At 37.9% G+C, this 20,774-nt stretch overlaps 1 protein-coding gene across 5 annotated transcripts in view; it reads left to right on the top strand.

Annotated features, from left to right (window-relative positions):
* Nucleotides 1-2,943: 2,943 nt before the first annotated feature.
* The window catches only part of Dhod (dihydroorotate dehydrogenase 2), a 56,415-nt gene continuing 38,584 nt past the window's right edge, over nucleotides 2,944-20,774 (top strand). The window contains exons 1-3 of one of the 5 annotated variants that reach the window (XM_083118706.1): nucleotides 2,944-3,023; nucleotides 11,089-11,209; nucleotides 17,504-17,713. In XM_083118706.1, coding sequence (XP_082974832.1) covers nucleotides 11,192-11,209; nucleotides 17,504-17,713 — 228 coding nt within the window. In that variant the 5' untranslated portion in view covers nucleotides 2,944-3,023; nucleotides 11,089-11,191. Of the gene's footprint in view, nucleotides 3,024-3,251; nucleotides 3,273-7,705; nucleotides 7,725-8,176; nucleotides 8,292-8,824; nucleotides 8,845-11,088; nucleotides 11,210-17,503; nucleotides 17,714-20,774 lie in introns of those variants that run through there. The other 4 variants (XM_083118708.1, XM_083118710.1, XM_083118707.1 and 1 more) reach the window with 4 other exon arrangements.

Below are 20,774 nucleotides of genomic sequence, written 5' to 3' on the forward strand. Positions count from 1 at the left end.
AACTACTACCGGGTATCGATCCCAGTGCCCTTCATTACAAGGCGACGTTGTTACCACTATGTTGTCGGGGTATAGCGCGCTACTTTTTTTTCAGTACACATTTATCAATTCTCTCATTATCATCGTCGCGATTAGCCAACATTCAAAGCTAAGTAACAAAAATCAAATCAAATGCCATCTGTGAGGAAGTCACGTATTGCTCGCAGCCCTTTTTTTCAAAATGAAACCATAAAATTCAGGACATGCTCCTATCCAAATAGATAATATTACATTTCGTGTTTATCACGGTTATTAAGGTTTATACATCTTGTTTCGACTTATCTGTTGACTACACATTCTTCATTACTGAAAACTTGCTTTCAGTTTGTTGTGTACAACGTACTCAATACAAAAAAATATTACTTTTATACGTATACGTTTTCTGACTTTCTAGACTCAGAAAGTTAAATATAGCAACATTCCATTCGTCGTTTTCCAAAATTTTTGCAATTTTCTTATAACCACCATGCCTATTTCCAGGTTACTGCTTACAAACTTGAAATGTTAGATATGGCAATCAGACATTTTGTAATTTTTGCAGTAGTATACGTATGTAACCATTAAATACCTATTTCAACTTCCTGCCTTTAAAATTGGGAAAAAGAATCGATATGACAACCCTGTATTTCATACTATTTAAATTCCCCGGTTCGGCTGTATAAAAACAGCATTCCGATTTTCGATTTTATACCTTCATAAAAGTAAACCAAATGTGGCAACTTACATTTTTGGTTAAGCTGGTTTTCAACTTTCTAGTGTCAGGATTTTTAAAAAGTTAGATATGAAAACTCTGTAGCTATTTCAAATTAACGGTAACATTAATAAGCATGATTCCGATTTTCAACTTCATACATTCAAAAATCGAAAAGTTAAAATAAGCAACCTGAATTTCCAATTACTTTAAACTTTTCCCTTTCCCTACATTCAAAGTATCATACACAACCAGCGTAAAAGAAAGTAAGATATGGCAATCATGCACCAGCGAGTGTTTTGCATGAACACCTGTCTGCCTTTTATCTTCCTCCGTACAATTTGCTTCGCTTTTCCTCTGCGCGCTCCTGGCCTTTTAAAAGGTCGAATGGATTTTCTGCAGTAGTTTCGCCAGTGTTACTCGAACCAATATTCCGGAATAACTCACTTCTCCCGCGACGTGGACTGTAACGTCGGGCCGATATGCCGAAGTGCTTAGCCCGAACCAGAAGTTGAACCGAAATGGGTTTCAGTCGCGATCCCTGGTGGCAGGAAATGAGAGAGTGGTTCCATTCTCTCAACTTATAAAACCACAGGTGGCACACCTGCTATTGAAATATATTGCCCCCAGAAGTAGCCTAGTAGTAGAGTAGTAAAAGTGATAATGAAAATGTAATAATAATAATAATATCGCTCTCTTCACGAAAACAGTCCAGTGAAGATCGAAGCTTCCCCTTGCCTCCTCCACACCCTTGGCCCTCCAGGTTTGCCACACTTCTTCTACGCTTCACAGTTGACACATTGCGCGTTGTACAGTCACGGACACTTCCGGCTTGTAACGATTCCATTGAAAGTCAATGTATTCATTACAAGCCGGCAGTGTCCTGACTGTACGTATGCGGTTGAATGTGCCTTCCCTGGTGTATTGTGTAAGGATTATTCCTTGCTTATTGGCAACACTGTAGGTGAGTGACGAAATATTTTCTGGACTGTTTCCGTGGCGTTAGCTTTAGTAATAATCAGTTTTATAACAACAATAACGGGCGATTTTCAAATGCCGTACAAATTCCACAAACAAAATTACTAATGTACTCGGAACCTTTGATCGTTAGTTTTCTGTATACACTCGTATTATCCAACCTCGGATCGCTCCGGAGTCGCTCCGGAGCGGAGTGCGCAAGTTCTTAGAATATCGCTCCTCGCTCCGGAGCGGAGCGTCACAAGGCATCGCTCCGCTCCGGAGCGGAGTGAACCGTTTCCTAAAATTTCGCTCCTCGCTCCGGAGCGGAGCGAGAAATTTTCCAACTTCCTCTGCTCCGATCCGGAGCGGAGCGTGTCAAGGTAGCGCTCCGCTCCGGAGCGGAGTGAACCATTTTCTAAAACTTCGCTCCTCGCTCCGGAGCGGAGCGAGAAATTTTTCCGATTCCCGCTGCTCCGCTCCGGAGCGGAGCGGGCTAAGACATCGTTCCGCTCCGGAGCGGAGCGAACCATTTCTTAGAATCTCGCTCCTCGCTCCGGAGCGTGGGCAACAGTCGGAGCGTTGATCCGCTCCGCTCCGAAACCCTGCTTGAAACATTGAAAACAATTTGTGATATTCTAAAAGGTGAAAATGCTGTTACCGAAATGAGTCCAGCTACATTAGCTTACTTTATGTATGCTCCAATAACTTCTGTCGAAGTAGAAAGATCATTTTCTACTATGAAAAACATTCTCTCTGACAAACGACTATCAATGAATGTTGAGAATTTAAAAAAACACCTTGTAGTTATGTGCAATCAAGATGGAGAAAATTGAAATGCTCTTCCCAATGTAGATTTTAACATGTTGCCAGAAATTATAGATAAAAGTAAGACACTTCCAAATGTGCCTTTTTTTTACATTTTTAATGCCTATTTTCCACATTATAAATGCCATTTTGCCTGCCTATTTTAACGAAAATAAATGCCTGAACTTCCGGGCTCTAGTGATACGTGATACCAATCTAGAAGAGGGGGGGGGGGTTTCCCTTATCACACAACACTAGAGCAACGTTGCGTTCTGACGTCTTCGGCGAAAGCTTTTATTTTGTTAGGCTAAATGCCGAAGTTGTATAGTTAGGCTAGATACGTCTTGTTCTCTTAGCATAAATAATAAATTTTCTGTATTTTTGCTAATATAACCAGATCCAACAAAACAACGTAGGCAGTCCTCGTCTGACGTCATAACGCAAGGTTCTCTAGTGTTGTGTGATAAGGGAGACCCGGAAAAAAATAAAACACATGAAGTAAGATGAAGCGGTATCCAGTACACGTGAGGTAGAAGCACATTGTAATTTTCTTGTTACGTGCACAATAATTCATTTTTACCACTTCCAGCTTGGTTGAATGAAATGATAGATTACGCTAATTGATATAATCAAAATATATCCGTCGTCGCGTTGTAATCAAAGGATCCCGGATTCGATACCCAGTGGAGGCACATAGTGGTTCGGATTCTACTTTAAAGTTTAGGTTCAGTCCCAATTAGCCTATCACTGCATAAAAGTGGACTTAAAACAAAACTCGGTACTATTATCGTATGAGGGAAACACCTACGAATCATATATTTCGGACTTCTTTACATTGCTAACGTGTTATTTTCGAATATGGAACATTTTCTAAAGTGAAATAATGCATATCAATGTCTATTTCTTAGATTTAAGTGTACTTACTGTTACTTGTTGTTTCGAATCTGTAACACATTATGGCCGTGATAGCGTACTGGTTTAGGAGGCGTTCTGAGTGTTTTGTCGATTTATGCAGTGTTGCAACCTCGTTCACCGGAAAATATCTACTTTCGTGCCCGGATTTGAAATTATGCTAATACGTCGCAAACCATTGACGTTAGCCCCACAAACCATTGACGTTAGCCCCTAAAACCATTCACGTTAGCCTCAAAAACCATTCACGTTAGCCCCAAAAACCATTTTCCGTTAGGTTAGGTTAGGCAAGCATAGTTAAAAAAATAAATTAAAAATACGGTAAAAATTTACTATCCTCTATTTTTTTTCGTTTCGTCAATTTTTCACATTCGTACTTACGTATCTGCTTCACGGAACATTCCTGAAGGTGTATCAACGTTGTTTTGATGAAATTAATTGCAATTTTTCACATTACCAGTACGTCTTTCTGATAGGCCTTTTCGCTTGCCTGAGATGAACTAACCTAACCATGCGCCAATGGTTCGTGGGGCTAGCGCCAATGGTTCGCAATTATTTCCAATTTCTAGATCCTGATACTAACACGACACCAAATTTTAACTATGTTTCCTAACCTAACAGAACTAACCTAACCACGTACCAATGGTTCGTGGGGCTAGCGCCAATGGTTTGCAATTATTGCCATTGCACTCTCGTGCAGAAACAGCGTGCCGGACAGAGATTTTCGCAGAAAACAACATGCATTCACATTAAAATGGATCAAATCATTCAGGAACTTCCACAATGCTAAAGAAAATGAGTTCTGTAAGTACTTCCTCCTGTAAATTTGAAGGAATCCGTTTCCCTCATACGATAATGTTACCAATGCGTCATCTTAACACACGGAACATTACACTCTCGTGCAGAAAGCAAATGGCGGGAGCAGAAACAGCCCAAAACTCAAAGTAAAATAGGTAACGGTTCCGATTGTTTTATGATTTTTTTCAAATTCTCCTAGCAGGAAGACTAATTATCGTAGAATTTTGACAATTATTGTCACACGAAATTTGAACCTTCCCTAAAGTAATGAATGAACGTTGTTTGGATTTCGAAAAAGACTTATTTATGTTGTAAATAACGGTAACACTTTACCATAGGGGTGACGGATTTCTTACTTTTTACAGGAAAAGTACTTACGCAAATCATTTTCTGTAGCGTTGTGGAAGTTCGTGAATGTAGTTTTGATCCATTTTAATGCGAATGCATGTTGTTTTCTGCGAAAATCTATGTCCGACACACTGTTTCTGCTGCCGCCATTTGCTTTCTGTACAAGAGCACAATGTTCCGTGTGTTAGATGACATAAACCCCGTAGTCAGTGTTTGAAACTCGCCGTGTTTTCACTATAACATGACGTGCCGACTATTTTTTTTTTAACTATGCTTGCCTAACCTAACCTACCCTTACGGAAAATAGTTTGTGGGGCTAACGTGAATGGTTTTTGGGGCTAACATCAATGGTTTGTGACGCTAACGTCAATGGTTTGCGAGGTATTAGCATAATTTCAAATCCGGGCACGAAATTAGGTATTTTCCGGTGAACAAGGTTGCAACACTGTTTAAATCGACAAAAAACCCTCACAACGCGCGATGAACCAGTATGCTATGGCCATAATGTGTGTTACAGAATCGAAATAACGAGTAACAGTAAGTATCGTAAATGTAAGAAATGGACATTATTTTCATTAGAAATTTATTATTTCACCTAAAGAAATGTTCCACAATGCAGAATAGTACGTTAGCAATGTAAAAAAAAGTGTGAAATAAATGATTTATATGTGTCACCCCTATAGTAAAGTAGTACCCTTTATTTTAATGCTAAGAGAGCCAAACCTGGCCTGCCTAACCTAACTACGAAAGCATGTATTGAACAAAATGTTAAGTAATTGCTAAAACTCTGCAGTATGCGTTAACGGAAGTAAATCGAACCATGTTAAAATTGCATCCTTAGCATGATGAAATCGTAATAAATCAAAAGGAACTTGGGCCCTAAAATATATCGTTCATACGTATTATTTCATGCCTTAGTATTCTATTCTGGCAACAAAGAAGTCTGCATTCGAGCAGGAAGTGAATGTGGTATGTTATCTCTTCTGTCATGAGCAGAAATGGTTGTTTTATGGGGTTGAAGAAGGTAGTGAATGGAAAGGGTAAATGTCTGTTATATCGGAGACACATTTCTTTATTTTTACAGAAGAAACTACTTACGGAAATGAGTTTCTGTAGCATTTTGAAAGTTCGTGGAGGTATTTTCTCACCGTAGAATGCTGCACAACAAGAAATAAACACTTTTGATATATTGTGCATTTTGTGCAAAGCGACAACATTATGCCATTGTTTCCATTATGTACCTGCAGATGGCGCGAGTGTCGAAAGTCACGCGGTCTCGCCACTGTTTCCAAACGTGTTTTTTTTACGAGAATTTTTTTTTAAGTATGCTTACCTAACCTAACCCTACCTAACCTAACCTTGCCATAAATTGTCTGTGGGGCTATCGTGAATGGTTTTTGGGGCTATCCGTCCGTGGTTCGTGGGGATATCGTGAATGTTTTTTGGGGCTATCGTGAATGGTTTTTGGGGCTATTGTGAATGGTTTTTGGGGCTATTGTGAATGGTTTTTGGGGCTATCCATCAATGGTTCATGGGGCTATCATGAATGATTTTTGGGGCTATCCGTCAATGGTTTGTGGGGCTATCGTGAAGGATGTATACGAGTAAGTATGTTAATCAGGTGTTATCTTTTTGGGGCTATCCGTCAATGGTTTGTGAGGACATAATGAACACGAAAGTAGGTATTTTTCAGTTAAGAAGGTTGAAACACTGCATGCCTACTCCAAATCGACAAAACACAAGCAGGACGCACGATGATCCACAGCTGTGCTTGCCATATTGTATGTTTCACAATGGAAGAAAGGAACCAAAAGAATTACTCGTAATGTGAAAAAATCTAAGTTATTTTCGCAAAATGGCACCTTCAACTATGTTCCGCAATACACAATTGGTAAGTACAAACCATCCGAAACACAAAATATCCGACTTTAATGTGTCTCTGATATAACAGACATTTACCGACGGAAAGATGTGCAATCGCCATTCTGACATCTCGCAGTGACAACAGAACGGAACTTCAAGTTACTTATCGTAGAAATTTGGGGACAATTTACCTACTGTACCCCCTCGAGAATTACGTCAATTTTTTTTTTTTAATCTACAGATTTCAATGTTTTATGTAATGTAAAAGTGGTTCCACCATTAGGATAGAACATGCCAAAAATAACCACCAGTACCAAACCTAACAATCGTAACCTAACTACGCAAAATTATAGCTGTTGTTGTGGAAAGTCGTTTTGGGTTCTATATTCACTTGCGTGAAGCCTTCGGGCTGTTCTGCTTCACAGTAAGGTAACATGCTAAGGTAACAGGTGTACTTTACTTCACAATAACACATTTCCGAGAGCTAAAATCAACTGAAAACTTTCATAAACAACAAAATCTTCATAAACCATGGAAGATATTTCACTTTCCCTATGGGGTACAAAGGTCAAGGGTACCAAAATTTCAAATTGGTTTGGTTTTTTCTGGGAAAATCTTGTGGAAGGTGAAATATTTTCAGTCCACACCCAGCAAGCGTAGTTAGAAGATGAAGATGAAAAATGAAATTTTATGGGATTTTCTCGTTACCAGTTTCATAGATCGGAGACACATTAAAATCTGATATTTTGTGTATTGCGGAACATAGTTCAAGGTGCCATTATGCTTTTTACACGAAAACAAACTCAATTTTTCACATTCTGAGTGCTTCTTTTTTTTTATTCCTTTCTTCACTTCCGGAAGACACAATATGGCAGGCACATCTTGACTCATGTTCTGGGTATGCAGTGTTTCAACCTTCTTCACCGAAAAATACCTACTATCGTGTTCGTCACTGGTGGAAATTATATATTATGCAAGGGTAGCTGACGGATAGCCCCACGAACCATAGTATAGCCCCACAAACCATTCACGGAGAGCCCCATGAACCATTTCCGATAAGGTTAGGTTAGGTTTGGTTACATTAGGCAAGCATAGTAAAAAAAAATGGGAGTTTGAAACACTGACAGGGGCTTACGTCATCAAACGTATGCAGCATCCGGTTGTCGTAGGGCAAGTAAATTAAAGCAATGGCAATTGTGCGTCGGTGAGATATTTCTCTTGAAAAATACATGATTTCCTGGTCAAACATATTCCACGATGAAAGAAAATACCTCGACGAACATTGTAAACCTTGGAGAATCTCATTTCCGTAAGTAGTTTCTTGTGTAAAATTGAAGAAATGTGTGTCTGATGTATGAAACTGTTACCAATTTTTCATTTGGTAAGTCAACATTTTGGCCACTAAGGTCCAAGTTCCGATTGTTTAATTCGAAATTAATCATGGTACACAGGAACTTTTTACATGGTTCGATTTCTATGCATGTTAGCACATTCTTCAGAGTCTTAATAATTACTTACTTCATGTTTTCTGGAGAATTATTTTTCTCTTCCATTTGCTCTCGTATGATTGATTTGCGTGCAGCCATTTGTTTACTGTCATCTTGGATATGGACTGTTGCTGCCATTTACTTTATGTGCATGGGGTTTGAAGAGGTATTATGTCACTAAATACTTTCGCTGTTAGGTTAGGCTTGTCAGGTTTAGGGCTATAAGCATTTAAAATAGCATCCCTAAATGCTTCCAACACCTGTTCATGTGACATCTGGTCTCTAGCTTGGAACCTCCTTCAAATCTCGCATGAAAATCTGCCAGATCTCCATGTCTGAGATGGCTGCAAACCATGGGTGGCTGGTTGCTGTATGGTGTGGATGTTCATGTAAGCTACTTAACATTTGGAAGTTACCAAAACTAAAACTTTTTTGCATATGTATGAAAGTGTTTAGTTTCTCTGAAATTCCTTGCTGTTCTGATCGGACTAAGTTGTACATCAATCTTGTTTGACAAACAGCTCTCATTCTATGATCCTACTTGTGCTTAATGAAACTGGATGTATAGTGTATAACAGACGTAACTTATGATGAAAAAATCACAGGAGTACGAATGTGGTGTGTTTTCATGTAGGGCATATAAAAATACTAGGCCTATACTTGTTACAGAGCACACATTTACTTCCTTTCCCCCACTTTTTATCCACGCAAAGTCATATAAATATTATTTTAATAATATTTTAGTTGATGGGACAAACTTTGGTGTGGATAAAAATGACGTTGCACCAGGAGGTGCTGTTTTTCACGCTTCTCACGTTTGCCTGTTTTTACAGATGGAATGACCCTTTGCTCAGATGTTTCAGATTTGAGAGAAATTTTTTATGAGAAGACTGTGAAAGAATGAAGAGTGGCGATTGCCCCCCTCCCAAAAGACATCTAAAAGTAAGCGATCCTCCTCCTGAACTAACAATAAATCATTTGTGAATATAATAATTGGCACATGTGGCCGCGGTGGCTCAGTCTGTAACGCGTCTGACTACCATGCTCAAGGTACCGGGTTCGATCCCCGGCCGGTTCAAATCCGGGAACTTTTCTAACGGTGGAAGCGGCCCGGCGCCCACCCAGCGTCGAATAACATGGGTACCTGGGGGAAACCCTGGGGGGTAAAGGCGGTCAGGGGCGTGATGCTGATCACATCACCCCCACTCACGACCGGATCAAGAAAGTGTGGGGCGTTACCCCCACACCCCCTATACGCCTTCATGGCGTGGTGCTATGCACAGGGGAACACTTTACTTTTTTTTTTTTTTTTTTATAATTGGCAACATGTCTCTCTCACCGCTAAAACTAAGTGATCGGCCAGTCCTGGCCACTATGTCTAAAGTTAACATAGCTTTAATTAACATAGTGGGTGAGTACTAAAAGAAGGTCATCTGCTCATCCCTTCCCATGAGAGAAGGTGGGTACTCTGCCATTACCCATGAATTCTTTCAATGTTTTGTCTGATATGAAGAAACTGAAGGATAATATATATTTTTGTGTGTTCGAATCTTCAATTTCTGGTAGTCGTATTTTGTAAAATAACAATGGAATATATGCTACAAAGTTTGCAGACTACAAACTGAAAGCACAGATTAGGGAAGGTATATGGGGGTGATACTTAGCAGAGTTTTTGTCTTTCTCAGCCCCGTAACATAGAAAATATAGAATTGTACCTGTTTGTTGATTCCATTTTGTGGAAAATATCTTCAGTACAGTGGTCTTACAATATGGTGAAGAAGGAAATCCAAACTCATTATGACTACACTTTACAGAAAGTAACTGCCACAAGCTGTTGTTAAAGCCCTGCATTTCCTGATACACTCCACATTTTATCAAATGCAGCCATTCCTACTCAGGTCAATAATTTGGCTACCTTACCAATTCTAAATTTGAAAAGGGAGAGGGAGATTAGCCCAGGAACTTGAATTTCCAAGTCTTCCATGTACTTATGCATCTTTTTACATGGCTGATGACCTTTTTGACTGCAAACAGATTATGTCTGCAAAGATAGAAGTAAGTTGGCAAAATTTGCCAGTGAATACTTGAACAGAAAACTGCTCTGATCCTGAATAGGCTCAAGGGACTTGTTGGCTACTACGACCTATGTGAAAGAATGCAGCATGCAACCTCACGCGTTGTCTTGTTACCCTAGGGAATGCACCTTCCTGGCCTATATGATCCCTTGTCTGAGCTTGCTCTGTTGGCTAATGTCAAGGAACTGAAGGACGATATTTTAATACTTGAATCTTCAATTTCTCATTGCTGTATGTTGGAAAATGGACAGAATAAAATATATAATACAAAGTTCCCGACACTAAACATGAGAGGTCTGAATAGAGAAGGTATCAAGATGAGACTTGGCAGTCTCTTGCTTGTCTCATGGGTGAGAGGTCTACCTTGTTCTCGGTATTGTCTCCAGCTGCAAATGCCTGTCTCATTGCGATGTATAAACATCCATTTTGTGCATGTCTCACTCCCGATTGTAGAGATGACTTGTGATTTTGAAAAGGTCATCCCGGTTTCACCTCATATTTGTTTTCACCTTGAACTTTTTACGAGAGGGTTCAAGTTCACTTCCCCATCCTACTCACCCTGGATAAGAGCCCCTGCATCCATGCAATGCAGTTGGAGATAGAAGGGTTTTCAAATTAAGCTGTCTACTGCCCCTCCCCCGGAGTACACTGGATTTTCTGTTACATGTTCAAAATTTGTGCACTTCAAAGGAAGACTGGAAGCATAAGTAGCAAATTCCTTTCCACTTTACACTTGTTTTGCAGAGACTGCTATTCTTATATGTTTATGGATCTTTGAGTTGTGTACTTCCTGTTGTAGTGGAAACTTGAGTCCATGTTAATTTCACTAGTGCAACAATAATTTTGGATTTTTTTTTTAAAACTCAAAGTTAAGTTGCAAAAGATGTAGTCTGATTTTTAGAGCATGAGACTATCTTGCTTCCTTCTCCTTTAAATTAGGGAGGGTGTTTTGCTGCACCCTGTATTTGTCGCTGGTACATATGTTTATAATATAGTGCTGACATGTTTGTGAATTTATATGCAGTTCTCTTATTTTTCATACATAGACTACATCTAGTTTGCATGTCTTTTCATATCAGGTTAAGTTGGGAATTCTACTTTTACATTGCAGAAAATGACATTCGAGTCTGGATCTTGTGAGGTATGATGATAATATAGAAAATGCATTGTGGATAGCTGCATTCATTTTTTCTTGAAGTCTAAATGTTAGCAGAATGAAGTTTTCATTTAAGGTAAGATTAGTGAACATTTATGTCTTTAAATTTAGTGTTATATATTCTAGATTGCTTGAATTATATTTCATGTATTAATTAATGTATATGTGAGCAAGGGTTAATGTCTGCAAGATATTGTGAGTTATAAAGATTAAGCAATGTCTACATTATAGGTACAAATCCTGAAATTATGCAATTTTTATGAAAACTGTTACATAGTGTGACATATATTGTTCAGGAAATTAGTAGATAAATGTTATTTAGGTAAAGATATTACCTGTATTTCATGAACACATGTAGAGTGGGAGTGTGGACCAGGTAATGTTGATGTAGGACTCCACACATTTTTTATCTCTGCTGTAGTGGAGCTGATGTGACAAGCTCCAGCCTCTATTACCTTTTCCCACCCCGATGGGTACCCATTGCTTAGGTTCCCACTGGAAAACCTGGAAAGACAAAGAAATCATCCTATGAAAAATCATGAAAAGTGGAGGAATTTTGAAAATACATCCAAGAACAATGTTGAATAAACTTCATTTTCTTAACTAGCAAGTATAGTTTAAATCTTTGTTATTAGACTGTTAACCTTTTGATTACTGAATCCATTTTGCCATGTAAGTCCCCCGGGATCGGGCCAATTGTTAGCAAAATGCAGAGTTTCATTTAGATTACTGTAGATCGGAGGCTAATTGCCCTAGACAGACAAATGATATATTGTTATATGCGGAATGAACCATAGATTCGGACTGTATACATTTTATGCACATTGAGTGGAGGGGTAGGGGAGGAACCGGAAAATTCCAATATTTATGAAGAAAAATGCCCCTCCCCCTGCCCTCCCTGGACAACAAAGTACAGGACATTGTCAAAATACACATGGAAATGATCGCAGGCATGTTAGGAACAAGAAAATAATTGCACTATTATCATATGAGCAATAGAACACGACTTGTACCCCCCAAAATGACATGTCTGTGCGCCACTGACTCAAGCCTCGGATTGCAGAGTTACCTTGAAACGACTGTATATTGGTGGCTAATTGCCCTAGACGGATGAATCAAGTACCATTATACGGTGAATGAACCATAGATTCGGACTACATACAATTTATGGACATTGAGTGTATATATGGATGGGGGCAGGGGAGGAACCGGAAAATTCCAATATTTATGAAGAAAAATTGGGTTTCCCCTTTCTCCTTGGACAACAAAGTACAGAACATTGTCAAAATACACATGAAATTGATCACAGGCATGTTTGGAACAAGAAAATAATTGCGCCATTATCATATGAGCAATAGAACGTGACTTGTACCCACCAAACGACATGTCTGTGCGCCACTGAAACTTGTCAATGCACAGCCACACATTACAAGAACTTTTCGCCGCACAACCACGATTGTGAGTGACTCAGAACCACGGAACTTCTTAGAAGTGTGTTTTCAGTCTATTTTTGGCCGTTGCCAGTCACATTCCTGTCACGTGACGAGCACCTGTACTCTAGTATAAGGATTTCGTTTGATTGTTTTCTTTGTTACACCCCCTCTTTCCTCCACCCCTAACTCCCCCCATTTTTGCCGAAACTGAAAGTACTTGGCAACCTCCTGCTACCGACCAGCAAAATATTCCCAAATCGAGGTTGAACTGCATTATTGTAGTGGAACAAAAATTCCGGCCTTTGATGGGCACAATGCTTTTTATTCTTCAGAAAAAGCCGACAAAAGAAGCTGCCATTTTCATGCCTTTTTTTTGGAACACCAAGACATGCAAGAGTCCTTGCGGTGCAATATATGTGTTAACAACCAATATAAAAGAAGAAAATCGCAATTCCAGCGAATAATAGGGAAATTATGACATAAAAACTATGAACATATCAAAGTATCTCGACTGAGATACTTGGTCCCCGAGGGGTTACCGGTAAGTATCTCGATAGAGATACCTGGTAAACAATAGGTTAAAACACCAAGAAATGGTCTGCAATTTTATTTTTTAGTTGCTAGGAAAACCTGTAAAAGTCAGGTAGTTTCTTTTTTTGCCAAAATGACTAAGAATCCTGTTAGAGGCAGGGTGAGCTCCAGAGCTTCTTTAAGCCTAAGAAAATCCGCACTAGGAATCCAACTTGAATCTCCCGTCTGGCAGTCAGAAGGCCAACTGACTGGACCACAGTGCATTTAGAATTACGAAGTACCCATGCAACCGAATACTTAACACTCCCATCACTGCACTCAATGCCACCTTTATTCAGTATCAACTGTTTGTTCATGAATGGGGAAAGCTGTACACAGAGTAAGGAGATTCTGTTACAAACAGTATTTGTTTTATGTGTTTTGTGTATAAGTATGAGAAATTAATTAAGTGTATTATTATTTCATAATTGCGTGTGGATGAGTGTGTTTGTGTGATATGGACAGATCTTAATTAGAGTTAGTTATTTTAAATTGTAAAGAATTGTGTATTCTTGGGTTTCTTCCATGGTTCCTAAGAGTGTAGTTTTAAAGAACCAATAGGATTTGAACTTTGAGCCCTCCCCCCATGCGGCGAGGGAGTTAGTATAAATATGACCTGTCTGACAGTTCGGACTTCAGCAGCCTCCCATCAGTCGCAAAGCATCTCGAGGCAGTTCCGCCGATGATAGCTTGCACATAGCGGTTCCGCCGTGGGGCTCAAATTAGAGAAATATGTAAATAATGTAAAATAGAGAATCTAAAGGAAGAATCCGAGCCTTGTTCTTTGTAAATAAATGTATAAAGCCCATTACTGCGACTTTCAGCAATTACCCTGCTAGGAAACTTCAGTGTGATCTTGCCTGTAATTGATTCTTTGGTTTCGAGCATTCTGGTGAGGAACAGAATGGGAACCCAGGAATAACGAGCTGATTTAATTGTTTATTTGGGTTTTTCCTGCCAGAAGCGGTCCCTGCAAGGGTGGTGTGTTGCTGAACAATACATGATATTCAAACTTCAATTTTTTGAAAACGAAGGAAGGGATGGAAGTTTTAAGTAGGGGAGAGTGGGGGAATAAGAAACACATGGGGTAATAAGAAATATGGAAAATTAACATAGCCAACAATTTTAAATTTCTAGCATTGATAATTTTTTCTTGCATAGTTGGTAACCCAATGTAGCCAGAAAAAAATAATGAGCTCAATTGTGCAATAAAACGAGCACACAAAAATTATAAAATAATTGACAATTTTTTTTCACCTTATTACCCCAATAGGGGTAATAAGAAACAAGCTGTGTATTTTAATGCATTATATCTATTAAACTGGCTGGAGTAAAAAGATACACTCAACATGTGTATCTTATTTACCCATAATATTTTGGTGCATATTTTTTTTTAATATTTTTTACTACAAAGGAATGAAAATGCTAGAAAATAAATGTAATGGCAAAAGTTTTGATACAGCTCTATATTTTTAAAGCAAAAGCAACTGACAACTTCAAATGCTTATTTCTAATAGGTTTTATGGTAAATTAACAAAGAAAATCATATTTGTGACTTATATAATGTCCTTTTTCTTCTCTGCATATAGTGTTTTGATTCTAACTAGGTTTGAGCAGTTTAAAGTAAATGGTCCATTTCCGTTTAAAGATATAGGGCCACACAAGATAAAGTCTTCATGTACACTTTGTATGTCGTCATAAGAAGGCCAATTAAAAGTAACCGAAGATTATTTGAGGAACTAGATTATGCAGCAGTCTTCTTGAACTTTAGTAACTTGTCCCACATACCAGCTCATGCCATAGTAAATGGCATAGTATCGTTCTGGCATAATAGTATCTGTTTCACTATCATCTTGCTCTTCATGAGATGATTTCTGCTTGCCATGATGAGAAATCAAATTGATTATTGCCCAAAGCAAGGGGTAATAAGATACATGACAATAATCACTCTCTATTTTTGTGACTGAAAAATAACAAAATAGGACCAGAAAGTCCTATCTTTTGTCCACAGAATCACGTAAAAAATATCAAGAATGTATAATCTGTATTTACTATAGAAAATAATAGTGTGAAAATGCTCACTTTCCGATGGAAAAGTTTCACACAAGCATAAACAAATGATGGAATAATCTTAAACATAACCACAATCTTCTTGATTATTTTTTTGTACAGTGATAGACAATTAGTGAGGCTAGCTTGTGATTTTTTTTTTCAAATTTTTACTTTCACAAATAATGAAAATAAAAAATAAGTTTCTTATTACCCCTGTTTCTTATTCCCCCACTCTCGCCTATGGCAATTCAAGGGCCACTCAGGTGCAAGCAAAGGGAAACATTTTTATATGTGGTGACTGCATGGCACGTAACAAATAACTCTTCACTTTAGTTGGCCAGGGGTCTTTCTCTTCTTGGTTCAAACTGTGCTTGAAAGCCCACAGAATGGCAGCCCCACCACTTAGGTGTGTTTCTTTGTGAGTATCGCTTCATAAATTTTTCTAATTATAATTAATCTGTATCATCACAATTAGCCAAAAGTTGCAGAAAAACAACATAAAATTAGTAACTTTTCCAAACAGCACAAGTATAGTGTTACAATAACTCATGAATAATTTTGAAACTGATGTACACAAATGAAAATTTGGTTAGAAAAATAACATTTTGTTCTTATACAGTGTGTTTTAAAAGTCTTTCAGGATTCTAAAAAGTACTTTAAAATACTTTAAAGTAATAGGTTTATTACAACGAAATATTGATTTTTTTACACAGAGGAATACTTAAAATGTTGTTCTGTCCACACTGCTGAATGACATGTGTACTAGTAATCACGTGACTCCAAGATGTCATTGATGCAGGAAAAATCACTTGCGTGTTATGGCTTGCCGAGTTAAAATCTTGTGTTTTGGCATGGAGAAGGTTCCAAACAATCTTTGGAAAAACACCTCCAGCGGAGACATTATCCAGAGATGGTACAAAAAGTTCAAGGTTATGGAAAGCGTACCAGATTTGCCAAGCGGGAGGCCAATAACGAATAACGATGTGGTGGGTGAAGTGCAGGAGAGTGTGCAATGGAGTCCAATGAAATATCTTAAACGAATATCCTTGGAACTGAGAGTGGCGAGGTCTATGTTACACAGTATCTTACGCAAGAAAGGGAAACGGCCCTACAAGTTAAGATTTGTGCACAATCTGATAGAAGATGACTGGGACATGAGGAAGGAATTTTGTGAAATATGTTAACCCAATTAAATGGTGATGGTCTCTCATTCTTTTCTCTGAGGCCATGTTCCACGTTTTGGGAAAAGTGAATAGACACAATTGCTGAATTTGGCCAGTTGATAATCCACACGAGTTCGAGACACGCAAGCGGAATAGCCCCAAGGTCAATGTGTGGTGCGTAGTTTCCATGGACCACCTCATTGGTTCATCATGACACAGTGAATAGCGCCAGCTACCTGAACATGTTACAGACATTCCTTGTCCCGGAACGTCAATTAGGTCCACTTCCAGCAGGATGGTGCCCCCCCCCCTGCACTTTGCCCTTGAAGTTTGTGAGTTTCTTGATGGTCAGTTTGGGGAAGAGATGAATTGGCCAAAGAGGTATCCAGACCTTAAGCCTTGCAATTACTGGTTGTGGGGACATGTCAAGATGCAGGTGTATGCACAGAAACCGACAGATCTTGATGACCTGAAGTTAAAGATTCGTGATGTAATTCACAACATTCTGAACGAGAACCGTCAGAATGCAGATTAAAGCTAAGATTGCAAGAGTGAATGGTGCAAAGCTGGAGATCTGGCAATGAAGCAAACCACATCAAACATTAATTTTAAAGTTTCTTCTGTGTAACAAGCAATATTTCATTGTAATAAACCTATTATAGGTTTTATAATTCTGCAGGATTTTTAAAACACACTGTATATACCTATTAAAATTTCTTACGTTTCTTTTGAAATTTTGTTTTGTAACGATTGTGTCGAATCAGTATTTTTCAGTAGTTTTGAAAAGTTTTAAGTGTTTTGGACCTTACTTCAGGATTTTTCTAGTCTAATTTAAGATTTTTAAGATGTTTAGAGCCCATTTTAGTATTTTGAAAGCACACATTTTAGTATCTAAAAATTTGAGGTTTGGTGATAACATAACATGTAATTTAATTTTCTGATGTAATTCTTGAATATTTTAAGGCAAAATTTTGGTAAATTGATGCATATAATTACAGTGAAATACTCACCCACTAATATTAATCAATATTTTGAACAACTGTTAATTATTACAATTTTCAAGCATCAGTATCGGTGAAAGTATCGGCATCGGTATTTGACCAAAGTGGTAGCAGATCAGCCTTAATTTTTTAAAAATATATTTCATTCTAGCATAAAATACGGTCAATGTTGATTGTGACTAGTGGAGGATTGCTGTCGTTTACTGCTGTCAACATCTACACCCAAAATGAGAAATTTTATAATAATTGGCTGATGCCAGTGATACATTGGTGTGATCCTGAAATGTCCCATAAAATAGCTGTGGCTGCTGCAAAGTACAAACTGTTGGCTCCGAGCAAATACAAGGACCCAACTAGCCTTGTAAGTATCTTTTTTTCTGAGGGAGGGAGTGGGTTTGGATATCTACTGTATTTACTCATGTATAGTGTGCATTTTTTTCCAAAATTTTTGCTCCCAAAAACTGTGGTGCATATTATGCACGGAATAATTCGGATAGCCAACACGAAACCGTACGGGGCCATTCCATGATTTTGTGACACTTGCATTGATTTGTCATGTTTACAGAACCCTATCATGTTATATATCGTTGTAAAGCTTAAATTCTGCAGTTTCTGAATATGGCAACAGTATTCCATTCAGGATGGTAACACTAATGTGCAATGAGATTGAAATAAACTCATCACAAAATGAAGGATCGTTCTGATTTTTGTTGTACTTTGGGTGAATGAAGAGATGAGGAAAAGAAAATAATTAAAATGTATTACTGGCCAAATAATATGACATACATGGAGTATGTAAATGCTTTAATGGAAGAAATAATGTGCTGCTAACTGTTAGTTTTAGGGTCCTGAATGTGCCTCATAAATGTTAGGTTAGTCATGGAAAATATATACATTTTGAAGTTTTTTTTTTTTTTAGAAAAAGTAGAGGAAATTAACAAAACCATGTATAAAATTTTAAAGGCCATTTCCCACGGTTTTTCACTGTGTAGTGTAATGTTCTGCAACACCAAGATAAGCAGTGCTGTTCTGACTGAATTCAAGCATGCACCTTCCGTCACATGGGATGCATATCACCAGTATTTGTTGAGCGAGAAATAGAAAATAACTTCCTGAGCACTGCAAATCCATAACGTAATTTTGATCTCCCTTTCTACTATTACAGAATAAATAAGGTGGTTAAAGAGTGAAAGCTTTGGGATGCTAAACACAGTGGAGGAAGAGGGGGAAAGGTGGCATGGGTTGGTGACTTATTGTTTACACAAGAGGATATTCTCCTCTTGGTCCACATAGCAACAGGTGACTCATTGAATAGGCAGGATGTCATTCACTTTTGATTGGCATAGCAACAGCTTTATGACCTACAACTTTATTATTATTATATTTATATTATTATTAATGCTGCGTATTATATACGAGATATAATTTTTGTCACTTTTCCCAACAAAAACCAGGGTGCACATTATATATGCATGTGCATTATAAACGCACGTGCATTATACACATGTAAATACGGTATATTGTAAAAAAAAAGTGTACTGCAGAAATGATAGTCTAAGGTGATCCATGTTGTCTGGCAACCAGCCACCACAAAAATTACTGTGACCATTTTTTAAGGTATTATCGACTTCTACATAGCTAACAGTAAATTAATTAATTTCATTGAGACAGTTCTTTGAAAATTTATATAGCAAACTAGAATGCATAATTATAATGCACTATAAATATTCAAATTTAAATTATTATTTTTTATGTATGTGTCTCAATGATCTATTACAGGCATTGTTCTGTTCAGTATTCCCAGTGGTTACTTGCAAAATGTTCACTTCTCATTCTAAACCACAGCACAGAGAGCTGGCAACATGAACATGCTCACAAAATGAAAGATACCTGTTTTTCTAAATCAGCAGGAAAACTATTTAATGCTAGAAATTATAAATTTTACAGTGACTTCTAATGGTATGATAAAAAGTAAATGTCTTTGCAATTTTTAAGTTTTATGGGAGAATTTGCTAAATGTGCACATTGTTCCAAGTATGGATACCAGAAGAATTAAAAAAGCGCTTGCTTACAGTCTGGAGCTCTCCAATAATTGATTGCCAATGTTGCAGGCCCGTAGCTAGAATTGATCTCCAGGGGTGGGGGCTCACGGGTTATCAAGGGGGGCTTTGTAAACCAATTTCATTTTTAAAAAAAATTAACAGTATTAAATGAAGGTAAATTATGTGTGGGGGAGGGGTCATTACGTCACATAACATTTATAAATATCACACAAATACTACATTTTTCTACATCTTTTAAAATATCTCTTGAAGTGTTAGTACTGAAATCATCCCTTACACACTTACATACTGCTTTAGATGCATTATTTATATCACACAAAAAAAATGCACAATATTCAATCACAGTGCCTACAGTACATTCCACGTCTGGCTGAAGCAATGAAACTCATCTTTGTTCCCAAAACTTAGGAACCGTTGACCTTAGATGCAGATGCGGAAGGAATGTGGATTATTGACATCAAAGTCACAGATTTCTGTCTAAATGGAGGCCGCAACAGGGGCACTGAAGGTACAGATAAAGAAGCTCCCGCATGAAAGAACTTATTAAGTCCAGATAATCTTCTAAATACTTGCAGCTACTTAGACTTCAGCTCATAAACAAGTTGAGCGAATATAATAGTAATAGCTGCTGTTCCATGTTTGTGTATTTTTCCTTAAAGTTGTGAGCTGTCTAAATTTTCACTTTTCACTGCATACAAATTATATAAAATAGTTTTATCTAATGTCAAGGGGGGCTGATGACAGTGCCGGGGGGGCTGACGACCCCTGCCTGGCTACGAGTCTGCAATGTCGTGAAAGACAAATATGTTTTCTTTCTCAAGGCCATACCACGTCCTTCGTGTTGCCCCCACGTTGTGAGAGCACAGCTTCTGTATACCACGGCTAATCTCGAGGGTTATGGGTTATTTTCTTTGGAATGTAAATCAGAAAGCAGAGATATATGCCAATGGATATAAGAATGAGAATATATATTCTGAAACCTTCACAATTACAAATATTATATGCTTAAAATTATATTCTTCTAGGAAAAAGGGTTGGCTTCTTCTTCTTCCTTTTATGGAGTGGTCAACTTCTTCTTTGGGAAAGGTTAACTTCTTCTTCTTCTATGACAGGATTAACTATTTCTTCTATTCTTCTGTGCAATGGTTAAATATTTCTACTATTCTTATTAGAAAGGATCACCTATTTCTTCTTTTCTTCTATAGAAGGATCATCTAATCCTTCTATTCTTCTGTACAATGGTTAAATATTTCTACTATTCTTATGTAGAAAGGATCATCTATTTCTTTTTTCTTCTATATAAGGATCATCTATTTCTTCTGTACAGTGGTTAAATATTTCTACTATTCTTATGTAGAA

Source organism: Lepisma saccharinum, chromosome 3, assembly GCF_977018435.1.
Source record: "Lepisma saccharinum chromosome 3, izLepSacc3.1, whole genome shotgun sequence".
Classification (NCBI taxonomy): Eukaryota; Metazoa; Arthropoda; class Insecta; order Zygentoma; family Lepismatidae; genus Lepisma; species Lepisma saccharinum.